General features: G+C 38.3%; 1 protein-coding gene across 1 annotated transcript; it reads right to left on the bottom strand.

The window, feature by feature from the left end:
- Window positions 1–1173: 1173 nt before the first annotated feature.
- Window positions 1174–13135, bottom strand: SPA17 (sperm autoantigenic protein 17). The gene is made up of 5 exons (XM_054592880.1): window positions 13003–13135; window positions 11834–12014; window positions 6174–6244; window positions 4075–4143; window positions 1174–1502 (listed from the first exon to the last, which is right to left on the bottom strand). Exons 2-5 carry the CDS (start codon window positions 11985–11987, stop codon window positions 1359–1361), a joined length of 438 nt encoding a protein of 145 aa, XP_054448855.1. The 5' UTR covers window positions 11988–12014; window positions 13003–13135; the 3' UTR covers window positions 1174–1358.
- Between the last annotated feature and the right edge of the window lie 59 nt (window positions 13136–13194).

The raw sequence follows: 13194 nt of genomic DNA, 5'->3' as shown, positions 1-13194 counted from the left end.
GTGTTTAGCTAGCAAGCAGCTCTCTCGCGCCGCTAGGTCCTCGGCAGGGAGATGGCTGGCCAGCAGTGAGTGCAGAGTAGAGAATGGACGCCACGCTCTTGAAAGCACCGGTGTGAGCCACCTGTGCTTTAGTGCCGGTCACCTGGGTAAGCGGCTGCTGTGGAGCCTGACGAGGGGCGCCTGCAGCAGCACTGCTTTGCAGAAGGACAGACTCTGAGCTAAGGCGGGGGCCTAAGTGCTTGCAGGAGACCACTTATTATGCATAAACTATGGCTGGTTTGGGGAGCGCCTCAAGACCACGCCGCCCAGCCATGCCGTGGAGTGTTAGGGAGCAACGGCTGTGCGGCTGTGAGCTGAGAGGCGCAGCTGTCGAGCCAAAGCCTGGGCATCCAGGGTGCAGCGTCCGTCTGCCGGACCGGGCGGCACCGCTGTGGGTGGAGATAACGGCATTAAGTGGTATGAATCTACTTTCTCTCCATTTTCTTTTGGGAAGGGAGCTGCATCTTTTGGTGTAAGACATGAACCCTGCAGTTTCTTGAATATTCGAGGTAGGGAGGACTCAAAAAGGAGCCTGAACTTTCTAAAAATTAGGCACTAGGGCTTGAATGGCTCACTGAAAAAAATGTGACTTTGTGATAAGGTATTACCATTTGATACATTAAAGAAAGGAGAAGTTTTAGCTGAAGAAAAGTTTACTCGTATGTGATGTTATCAAAGCTTTCACATCCCCCCCCCCCCCGCCCCAAATATGTTAGTCTTATTCCGTGCCATTCTGGAGAGCAAGACATAAACGTAAGAACAGATACTTACTACTACGCCCCAGAACATGAATTCTGCTCAATACATATTCAATAAATGACTGAATGTGGGCACGACAAATGAAAACTTACACGGAGGCAGGTTTTTGACTCAGCTCTTCTAATAATTCAAGTTATTTTAATATTAAATAGACTACCCTTGAAAGGCAGGGAAATTCTCTATAACTATGAGTGAAACGGGAGCTAAAAGATCATTTTTCAGGGATGTCATAGAATGTGGTCATCAGATAATGGTTAGACCACATAACCTCTGAGATCTCTGAAAACTCAAGATGCTCCAGGTCTACATCTCTAACCCAAGGGTCTCTACACATAGACTCAGGAGAAGTATAACTAGGACTTACGATCTCAGAGGCATTTTCAAGAAGCATGTGTTCAATGGCATGTTTATTAAACAAATGCTCATGACAGATTTTCACAACAGCAACAAATGGTATTTCACTACATCGAATCTCCCTTACTAAGAAAAAAAATGACAAGCACGACAAGGTTGATGGGTTTGAATTATTTTTTCATGTTTTTGGGGCAAGCCCAGTCTCCTCAGTTGTTGTCCTGTGTTTTCTCTTCTTGAAGATCACCATCTTTCATTTTCTTCATCCCTTCTCTGGCTAAGTGTCCCCGGAAGGCTGCTTGGATTTTGACAGCAGCATTCTCTTCTTTTTTTTTATCTTCTTCAGAAAACTCCTTCATGGAAATGAGAGAGACTTTGTAAACATGCCATAGGGTGTTTTGATGCCATAAAAAATAGTGCATAAATTTAATCAATTTAGGACTGTAACAATTGAGATCTGGTACTACCCGAGGGAATTTTATATATTGTCACATTGTCTATGTACCACATGGTAAAAGCCAAAATAGCAGGCATTTTGTTTTGTCATTCTGTAATATGTCTCTGCAATAAATCATCATTGCATACTTTCTCCTCCCCCCAAAATAGCTCCTATTTCAGCCCTGGACAGGTTGCTCAGTTGGTTGGAGCATCATCCTGATATGCCAAGGTTGGAGGTTCGATCCCCAGTCAGGGCACATAAAAGAGACAACCAGTGAAGGCACGTCTAGGTGAAACAACAGGTCAATGTTTCTCTGAAGTCAGTGAATAAAAATTAAAAAACAAAATAGCTTGTATTTAACAGTTTCCTGAGCAATAACATTTTTAGGGGGTGGAGAATCCCTGAAGCATGGGAAAAATGTTGAGAATAACCAATGTGCTGTTTCAAAATAATCATGATTACATAAAATGAATCAAAGTGTTAACTTCTTAATTTTTCAATAACTAGCTAACCAAAAGCCCAGTGACAGAGGGAAGCCTATGTAGTCCAATAATATCAATTTTAACATGATTGGTTTAAGTTTTGTATCTAGCTTCCTTTTTTGTTTTTTAAATTTAGGTATGATCTACAGAGAGTGAAATGCACAAACAGGAAGTATAAAATTCAATAGGTATATAGCTTTTAATATTTTAAATTATAAAAGTGATACACATACATTTAAATAAATATCACTGGTAGTGGAAGCTTTCCCCCTTCCCAAATCCTGGTACTAAGAGGTGACTATTATTATGGCTTGAGTGTATATATTTTTCCAAAATTTCTGAATAGATGAAGTATTCATGTGGATACATACATGCCTTTTTATTTTTTAAAAAAGATTTTATTCATTTATTTTTAGAGAAAGGGGAAGGAAGGGAGAAAGAGAGGGAGAGAAATATCAATGTGTGGTTGCCTCTCATGTGCCCCCTACTGGGGACCTGGCCCGCAACCCAGGCATGTGCCCTGCCTGGGAATCAAACTGGTGACCCTTTGGTTCGCAGGCCAGCGCTCAGTCCACTAAGCCAGGCCAGCCTTTTTATTTTAAGAACGAGATTATGCTATTCACATAATGTTCTGTTACTACTTTTTCCATGTAACAACCTATGTTGGTTCTCATCATCTATGTTATTATTCAGTATATAACTATGCCCATTTCTTTTCATGACACCATTGTATTACATTGTATTCGTGGGCTTTGATTTGTTTACTCAGCCTCCTATTGACAGACCTCTGGCTTTTTTCCCTCCCCTCTCCCCCTATTACAATAATGAGGCAAAGCTGGCTCTTAAACTGAAATGTAAACCAAATAGTATAAAATCCTCTGTGATGATGCTCCAATATGGGCCAATAAATTATTCTGAAGTTGGAAACCAATGAGATCTCAACTCACACTCACGAAAACCTGTGTAAGGGGACCTATGAAAGATGTAAGGAAACATCTTTCCTTCCCTGACCTCCCACTGTATCTCATGTTAGGCTGACTGAGTTGTACTGATGTAATTCTGGGATAATTTATAAAGGTTATAGGAAAAGTTATGCCCTACTGGGTAGAAGGTAAGGTGTTGCTTGAGGAGGATGTCCATTTTGGGTGTTGATTACTGGGTAACTAACTGGGATGTGAAAAGGAACTCAAAAGTTTCGCCTTCAATGTGGTGGAGCGTTAAGTTCTTCTTTCTCACTAGACTTGGTCCTCTTGAGTCTGGACTATGAAAAATATAGTGATGTGCTGGTAAATGCTTAAAAAACTACTGGCTCTCCAGAAAAAGTCCTGATTTAGAGTATTTGTCGTGGTCTTAATATTCTTTCTATGGCTGATTTCAAGCTACCACAGTGACATTACCAAACACAGGGTTGAGGAGAGATGTACTCATTCCTCTCCTGAAAGCTGCAAGCTGGCTCCCGCACACGGAATACACAACTCACGCAGGCACCTACCCAAGCCTTCACTCCTTAGGTGCAGGCTGTGAGGCAGGAAGTCATTTATGTAGAGGGCAATGCACGCAAGGTGAGTAAGGCACATTGTGTGAAGCCATTTCATTTGGTTGTATGTAATTCCTTGTGAGTTCCCTTGTGTTATCTCTGACCCTTTGTCACTGTGTGGTGGTAACAGCATCAGTTAGTGAGAAGCTCCCAAACTGGAAAGTGAACCTGAAGGATCAAAAATGGGGCTGGAGAGTTCTGCCTGTTCTTTCCCTTGAAGAGATTTTCCTAATTGTTGACAATCTTGGGAAATAAGATCTTATCTTAAGGGGAAATGAGCTTTCCTTTATAGGTGGCATGGCCAAAAATAATCCACCAGTTAGTTTAGCATTGATGTTAGTTTTCCACAAAGCAAAATAATAATTTTAACAACATAGATAACAAACTAGATTCATATTTAGAGTATAATTTTAGATTGAGTGATATTCTTTCTAAGAATCCAAAGGTACATGGAGAATATAACTTACGAAGTCTGTGACTGGTGTCTCCTCCTTCACAGATGTCTGAGACTCTTCCTTCTCAGGTGGTTCTTGCTCCTGGAGAGAAGGGAGAGGACCGAAGAGGCAATGTTTCCAAAATAGTAAAGTCTTGGATCAATCTGCTTAAGGGTAACTAAATATTACTTTAAGTCATGGAGAAGAAGTGGAAATTTAAAAATACTGATTTTTAAATGAGGGAAATGGGAAAAGAAGGAATAAATGAAAATGCTCAAGGAAATGTGAATAAACAAATATTAAAGGAATTGGTAAACAAAAATGCTTATTTATTTATTTATTTTTGCTTTTGAAATATATGTAATGTTGGTTTTTTAAAAATTAAAGAAAAACATTTTATTTATTTATTTTTAGAGAGGGGGGAGGGAGGGAGAAAGAGGGAGAGAAGCATCAATGGGTGGTTGCCTCTCATGCATCCCCCACTGGGGACGTGGCCTGCAACCCAGGCATGTGCCCTGACTGGGAATCGAACCAGCGACCCTTTGGTTTGCAGGCTGGCACTCAATCCACTGAGCTATACCAGACAGGGCAGGAATATATGTAACATTGTTTTATACTAAATATAAAAACAAATCATTGTCTTATACTAAAAGTTGATAAGATGCTGTAATGAATCCTAAATAAAGGGTAAAGAAGAGGTGCCAATATTTTCTAAAATAGAAATGAAATAAATGTCATTGTGTTTTATAGTGTGAAATCAAGGTGACTTTTTAATGAAGTTTGTAGATTAAAAGCTAGGTCAAAAAAGTAGCTATGTAATACTGTAATACTTATTTTAAAAAGTTGTGGGGAGTGATTTAAACAGAAAAAGGGAAACCGGCTCTGCCTGTTTTGACATGGTTTTTGAAATATTCCTCCAAAATAGAGATATCGCTAATTTACAACTTATGGGAAGAGCTTCCTTAATCCATGAAACAGAAAGACTATATAAGCTAATCAAATAAAGTATTTAAAATTCAAAAGGGAAGAGAGAAACAGCTGATATCGTACAAATATGTTAAAATTTTCAACATTTTCCCTTTGATTTCAATAAAGCATGAACACAGGGAATCCAGATAAATGGAAATAAACAGAACTCCCCCTTATCTGGCAGGCACAAATGGGTGGGAATTCACTTGTGAACTCATGGAATAAGTGACAGATATTTCCCCAGGAAATTTCCCAGATCTACTGTGGAACACTATCAAAAATTGAACTTCGTTAAGTCCTTTTAATTCAAATATCTACAAGTGCTTTGTGGCTAAAGTTTTATCCCAGCTGTCTAGAGTAGTGCTTTCTCAGACTTTAATGTACCTACATTTTACTTTGGGGGTCTTGTTAAAAATCAACTTCTGATATGTAGACCTGGAGTGGGGCCTGGGACTGAATTTCCAGCAAGCTCCCAGTTGATGCCAATGATGCTGGCATTTCTTAACTGGCATTCCTTATCTGGACCACAAAACAGAATATTCTGACTCTTTTCTCAGTTCTCTGAAGGATGATACATAACTAGAAACATTCTAGATACAAAGGAGAGACCCTGATTCCTTAGTGCGACAGTACCTCCCACTTAGGGCTTAATTATTAATATTTTGAGGAACTTTGGTTGAGAAAGGCTGGTTCTAAGAATGCTACTAGAGAGAGGATAGGTTCAGCCTCTGAACAGACTAGCTTTATAAAGAAAATTCTAGCTACCATTACCATCTTTAATTCTACTCAGTCTTCTGTCAAGTGTCAATGATAACGAAAATAAATAGAAGTGTTTTATTTTATGAACTATCACTCATTAAGTCAACAAATATTTATTATCTGCTACTGCTATGCACTGTAATGTCCAATAAAATCTGAAGAATAATTACTCTATAACTTTCCATTACATTCTTCCTGTTCATCATCTTAAACTAGTATCTCTATGCAATTCAGATACTTTAGAAAAGAATTTCTCATCTAAAAGAACATTATAATTAAGAAGGTTTAATAAGATATTTATGAAGCCTCTCACTATTTTCACGATTCTGGGGAGATCCCAATAATCTCTGCTTTGGAGACAGGAAGAAGAAATAACCAGATCCATTAGTTTCATGGGACCATACCTTGAATGCATGGTTGTTGTAGAAGCGGTCATCTACCTTAGCCCCCCATTCTGCCGGATCACAGTTGGTTTCTAAATAATAAAAATATAATAATTTTATACCTGTTTTGAGTTCATTAAAGCAAATATAAAATAACACAAAACAAGGGTTGTTTTTGTTTTCTTTTTCAAATCCCAGGTTCATTATTGCTAGTTAAATTCTTATTGCTGGCCCTGGCTTATGTGGCTCAGTGGACTGAGTGCTGGCCTGTGAACGAAAGGGTCGCTGGCTCAATTCCCAGTCAGGGCACATGCCTGGGTTGTAGGCCAGGTCCCCAGTAGGGGTGCACGAGAGGCAATCACACATTGATGTTTCTCTCCCATTCTTTCTCCCTCCCTTCTCTCTAAAAATAAAAAAAAAGGAAAAAAAAGAAAAAAGAAAATCTTATTGCTGTTGAACATAGCCTAGCGCTGCAGATCTAACCAGTGATCATTAAATAGATGCTGATGAATTAAACATTGGATGAGCCATTGGGTATATTTAGCAAGGCAGTAAAAAACCGTTAGTGCTGCCTTCATAAAATTTATAACAAAATGGGGGAGAGAGAACAAATGCCAATACTTAAATATAAGTATAGAAACTTATAAGCATAAATTAGTAAACACAGGAAAATGTATAAAAATAAATGCTAAATAGTAAGAAAGTTTGGAAAAATGAAGGATGGGAATGTTTTTTAAAATTGAGGCATATTGTATAGGCAGTTGACATGAATAGAAAGAGGTATTTATATTAAAACAAAATTTTTCTTTAATTTCTAAATATGAAGGATTTGAAACTTAGAAAGTAGAGAAAAACAAATTCCCATGCACACATTACAAAGATTCAACAATTATAAACTTGTAATTTATCTTACTTTACCTGAAACTTCACTCACTTTTCTGCTCTTTCTTCTGATTTTCAAGCCAATCCTAGGCATTAAAATACTTTACCTACCAATATTTATTTCAGCATGAATCTCTAAGATAGAAAGCCACAATACCATTATCATACCTAAAAATACTAATTCCTTAATATAATCCACTACCCAAATTTCCCTTATTGTCTAATAGTATTTAAGAATATTTTTAAATTTTACTGTTGGTTTGATCAAATCAGGACCTAAACAATGGGCACACATAGCCTTTTACTATGTCTTTTAAGTCTCTTTTCATTGAAAGCTACCAACCTCCCACCCCGTATTTTTTCCTTGCAATATATTGATAAAATTTGGTCATTTTTTCTTTGGAGTTTCCCATAGTTTAGGTATGTTTTTATTCCATTCCCATGGTATTTTTAATGAGTTCTTCTGCCTTTGAATTTCCTGTAGATTGCTAGTTAGATCTACAATTCAATCTGATTCCAGTTTGATTGTTTTTGGCAAAAATGTAGGTAGTGCAGTGTAATTCTGTCAGGAGACATATAATAATAATACCTGGTTGTCTCTCTTTACATTTTCTGTGGGCCCATTGAGGATGAGGATTGTTTAGGAATTTCTTCAGGTTTTGCACAATGGCAGTGTTCTAATTTTATCATTACTTCATTTCTGGAGCAGTCAATAAAGAAAAACTTTCCCTCATCAACTATTTGGTTACCCTGAAATAGAGTTCTTACAGAAAAGGTAGGTTAAAGGTTTGATTCTTTCCCTTTGTTTACCAATTTTCAGAATAATCAGTTGGTTCCTTGGGATCCTCTCAAGGAGCTGCTGCTGCTTTTTTTTTCTTTTTTTTAAATCATTGTGAACTCATGAATATTAAACAAATTGGATGAATTTTAACCCATTGTATTTCTTATTCCAATTGATGCTCTGTCAGAAATTGGCCAGTAGGGGCTTATTAAGGTGCTCAGATGATCTTTGAGTCCTTTGGAAACAACTCTAGGAGTCTTTGATGGTTTCCTTATTTTCTGGTACGGTAAGATGTTCAGGCTTATTTTCATATTTCCTGTCCAGTTCAAGGAAGTACCTAGTTCTTCAAGAAGAGTGGTGCTCACTGGTACTGTGTTGAGGCCTGAAAATGTACAGAGCCCTGGCCAGGTAGTTCAGCTGGTTAGAGCGTTGTCCCAATATGCCAAGGTTGCAGGTTTGATCCCCATTCAGGGCACACAGAAGAATCAACGAATGAGTGCATCAATAAGTGGAACAACAAATCTACATTTCTCTTTTTCCCTTCCTCTCTCTCTCTCTAAAAAAACCCGTAATAATAATAAAAAATTGTTTAAAAAAAAGCAACCAATGAATGCACAAATAAGAACAAATCAATGTTTCTCTCCCTAAAATCAATAAATTAAAAAATGTATAGAGCTAGAAAATACTTCTTTTCTTTCTAAAGAAAATATATCGTGAGGTCAAACTGGTATTTTTCAATTCAAATTTAGGATTACATGATTTTATTAACTATTTTTATATGTGTAAGTCATTTTTCTTATACTAAACATCTTATTCCTAATTACAGTAGGTGACTTACTTATTTGCTATGTCCTACAATATAAACAATAATTACAGAATAACTACACTATAATATTAACAGTAATTGCTAAAAATAATGTAAGCTTTTTTTCATTTTGCTTTTAGACTATCTCCATCAGGGATGTGCAAATTACTTTAACATAAAATCACTTGAAATAATTCCAACCTGTGTGGTTATGCTACCCATTCAATACTAGTTAGATTTGTCTGTTGCATTTTGCTTCTAAATTTTAGGAATTGTTTAACAATTTTTAAATTTCATTATATCTTGTAACTATGTTAACATTTATGATTTCAAATTCAAGATACATTCAGAGAAATCTAGTTTCTATTTTGTTCCCTCCACTCTGTTCCTTCTGCCCAAAGAGGTAAATATTTTTAAAAAATTATTCCTCCTTTAAAAAATACAAATGAACATTATGCATTCATAGCAACACCCCTTCATTAGGCAATTAGTAGCATACAAAACATACATTTTCCACAATTTTTCACTTAATGTATCTTGAAGGTCACTCTAGCATCATGTAGAGCTTCCTCATTCCTTTTTTTGAACACTGTATAAGAGTCCGTTGTGTGGATGTACTCTAGTTTAGTCAATAAATCCCTATTATGGATATTTGGGTTGCTTCCTCAAACAATGCAATGAAAAGTGAAGAAGTGGAATTTCTGGGTCAGAGGTTAAATATGTATATAATTTTGGTAGATAGTGCCATTTCCCCCCCTTGGGGTTGTATCATTTTATACCTCCTCCAGCAATATATACAAGCATGTATTTCCCTCTAGCCCTGCCTGGAATAACTTGGCAAGCTTTTGGCTTCTTGCCAATCTGATGACTGGGGTTGCTGGTGGTGGGTGGCAGTACCTCTGTGTAGTTCTGATGTGGGCTTCTGTTATTATGGGTTAGTCTGAATATGTTTTAATAGGTCAAGGGCCGTTTACACTTATTTTTGTGTGAATTGTTGGCTCATATCACTTGCCCATTTTTCTTAATATAGCATTGTTGGTTTCTTCACTTTTTTACAAGCTCTTTATTTATTAGATAAATTAACCAGTTGTGATATTAATTGCAAACATATTTTCTCAGTTTGTCATGTGTAGTTTTATCCCCTTATGGCAATTTTTGTCATGTAATATTGTCAATTTTATCCATCTTTTCCCTGACTGCTCTTGGATTTTTAAAGTAATTATAGCAACCTAGCTAGCAATTTTCTTCCTTACGTTACAGAGAAATGTATCCATATTTTCTTCCAATGTTTGCATGGCTTCACATTTTTAAATATTTAATTCTTTGATCAAATTGGAACTTGTCCTGTTGTACCATGCAAAGAATAAATCTAATTTTATCTTTTTCCATCTTTATTATATCATTATATCAAAGGCCCACCCTTTCCCTGGTGATTTGAGATACTTAATTCACTAACCAACATGTTTCCTGTCACGAAAGTTGAAATTAAAACTAGTATTTACCTCCGAGGAATGCAGGAAAGGAAATTCCTGCATTGTGTGAGAGACCAGCCCAGAGGACTTTATTCTTCCCTTTCGGAGAGACTAAATTCTAATACTTGTATAGTTGAATAACTCACCTTTGGTTTACAGAAGTGAAAATGGGTATGATGCATACAATTTTTTCAAATAGTCTTACCCATTTTGTATTAGAGCGCTAGTATTCCGACACTATTACTCTGAATCACCAACTGCTTTAATTATCATGATCCAGTAACAATGAGTCAAATGTTTTTGTAATGAGATGTTTCTGAGGTCTAAAATTAAACAAATGACTAAACACATTTTACTCATGAATTTGTAAAATAAAGTTAAAATAACAAAATTAAATTAATGTTTATTACAATTCACCTCTCACCCTAAAGGATTTCTCTTAATAGCTTTTTAGTGGCACTTAAGTTTCAGATTGGGTAACAAATATTTACAGTGACTGGACAAGGAAAAGATCAGCAACACTCAGGAAACGGGCAGAGACTTTTGAGTTCTTCCAGGGAAGAGCGAAGAAAAGTGGATGGAGACCTGTTTCAATTCAGGCCTTGGGTAAGTTTTCTCCCTCTAATTGATTTAAAATGGAAAGTTTATTTATTTGTGGCTATTTCGAGGCACCTCTGCCACTCGGCTGAAATACTGTAATCAAAAGTAATGATAAAGGCGTGGGGAAGTAGGAGGAGGTGGACAAGGCGAAGGGAGAATGGGGACAGAAAGAGACCTTGCTGGGGATGACGGGCACACGACGCAGCCTGCAGATGTTTTACTGAGTTGTACCTGAAACCTGTGTGGTTTTGTGAACTAATGTCACGCCAGGAAATTCAAATACATAAACAAGCAAACAAACAAATAAAATACATTGAGATTTCCACAACTCCCTAAAAAAAAAAGTAATGATAAAAGCTTATATTAAAATGGTTGCTCTAGTTATAAGTTTTTTAATAGAAATTTATAGCTATAATAATTCCCATTTTGACCATTAGGTTGGTCTAGATAGTCATGAACCTTCAAGGCTGGAAATGTGAAAATTTTACTTATGCAAGTGAAGAAACTGCTTTGGCTCTCAATGAGAGTCCCTGTTAGCCTGAATCTTAGTCTCTGGGCAGGATGGGGCCTTGGAAGTACGGAAGAATATAAATTGCCTTCCTAAGCTGGGGGTTCACTTTTCAAAGCAGACTTTCTCTGTGCCTTTATTGTAGACCAGTTTCATATCCCTCAGTGAATATCAATTTATTTAACCTAAGGAGTGTAGGATTATTTTTTTTTTTACAGCACTTACAATACTTTCAAGTAAAAAAGAGCAAAAATGTAAAGAATACCACAAACTCTCCTCCCATTCAGAAGAGACAGTCAGCTGCCTTGGATGCGCGGGACCAGCCTGCTGGAAAAGGGGGAGCTGTACGGGGTGATCCCTGAGGTTATCTTCCACCCTGTGGCCCATGAGAAATACCACCAAAAGGTTCTGGGTAATAAGCTGGCAACCTTCACTAACGTGAAGTAATGCGATTTAAGAGACCCTGCTGAAAGGGCACGTGCTGTTTCAAATGGCAAGAACCGATGGATGAGGCTACCTGCCTCCTAAAGGCTGTCTGTGGAATAGGGATGGTCTTGAGCAAGTTTCCCCATAACCAAGTGCTTAGTCTCTTATTTACTTATTTAAAAAAATACCTATTTTTAAAAAGCTTACTTTCTCTTCTCTCTAGAAGATTCTCAAAATACACTGCTGCAAAAGATGGTATATTGTCCGGTTGCTCTCTCAGAATCTCACGTGTCAGCCCTTCAAGAAGATTCCCAAATCCTTGTGGAATTCGGTAGTGGGTGTTGGAGAATGGAATCGACATCTCCTTGGAAGGAACTGTCTACTGTACCTAGAGATTTATTAAAGAGTACTGTCTTTAAATTTTTCTGATTGTATTTATATAATCACAACTGTGGCAACACATTCTGAGTACCGAATTTCCTGAACTTAAATATTTTTTTCCCCCCAACACAACCCCAGTCCATCCACTGGTGCTGAAGAGTTTTGAATTCTCCATTATTAATTAGAATATTACAGCTACAGGTCTATGTAATAGGTCGTCATTCTTTTGATTACAAAAATCACAGATTTTTCACTATAACATTAGTACTTTTTCTTTCTATCCCAATGTCTTTCTGTATTTAAAAGGTGAGGGTTATTTTTGCTATATCATGGGGATTTAGCGAGAATTTTAAGTCAGAACTGGTCCTGGTTCCAGAAATTACTCTAATTTGTAATTTCACACTTTTGAGGCATGACTTACAACGTTCTGAAACACCTATACATTCTGGAAGGGGCAGCAGGGGCGGTAGGACGGCGGGGCGGCAGTTCTTATTTTGCAAATCCCAGCCTCTAAAGTCCTGGGGTTCTTACTTTACCGGTTTTGTCTTGACTAGGTCTTGTTTTCCTATCTTGGAATCCACGGGCTCGATAAAAACGAGCTGCCGGGCAGCGGGCTGGGCCGTCGGGTTTATAAAACACACTAGGCACCCCGGCCTGTTGTGAGACTCGACGCCGAGTAAGGGGACTAGATGGTTTCATGAGGTCTAATCTATGGAGGCTATTTTTCTTTTCATTTTTCAGGGGCACAGGAGATGAGCTATTAAGTCCTTTTCGGATTGTGAAAAGGACTGGTAAGACCCTGATCGGATCTGAGGAGCGGAGAGCGGCGGGAGGGGGCGGGACGTGGAGGAACGCGGAGTTCAGAGCGGAGTGCCTCGGCCCCTCGTCTGCCCCAGGGTTCCCTGAATGTGTCGGGGACTCTGGGAAAATTACGAGAGGCGAAGGGAAAAGACGAGGTCTCGGTTTCGGACAGGAAGTGGGGTCAATCGCCTCACCTCTTGGTTCTCTCAGAGCTGGTGCCGATGGTTCTAGCTGTTTTTTCCCGTTGCTGAGGAACCGTTTATTGACTCAACTACGGCGGCCGAGAAGGGTAGAGGCACTGCCCTGCCGGCGGCCGCAGACCGCTCAGCGGACAGCACTGCCCGGAAGGGTGGGGCCAAGCCTGCCCCGCCCCACGCCCCGCCCCC

Source organism: Pteronotus mesoamericanus, unplaced genomic scaffold (genome assembly GCF_021234165.1).
Source record: "Pteronotus mesoamericanus isolate MK-2021 breed Mesoamerican mustached bat unplaced genomic scaffold, CSHL_Meso_final scaffold_371, whole genome shotgun sequence".
Taxonomy (NCBI): Eukaryota; Metazoa; Chordata; class Mammalia; order Chiroptera; family Mormoopidae; genus Pteronotus; species Pteronotus mesoamericanus.
The sequence above is the reverse complement of the archived record's forward strand: the minus strand, read 5'-3'. Positions and strand labels throughout refer to the sequence as shown.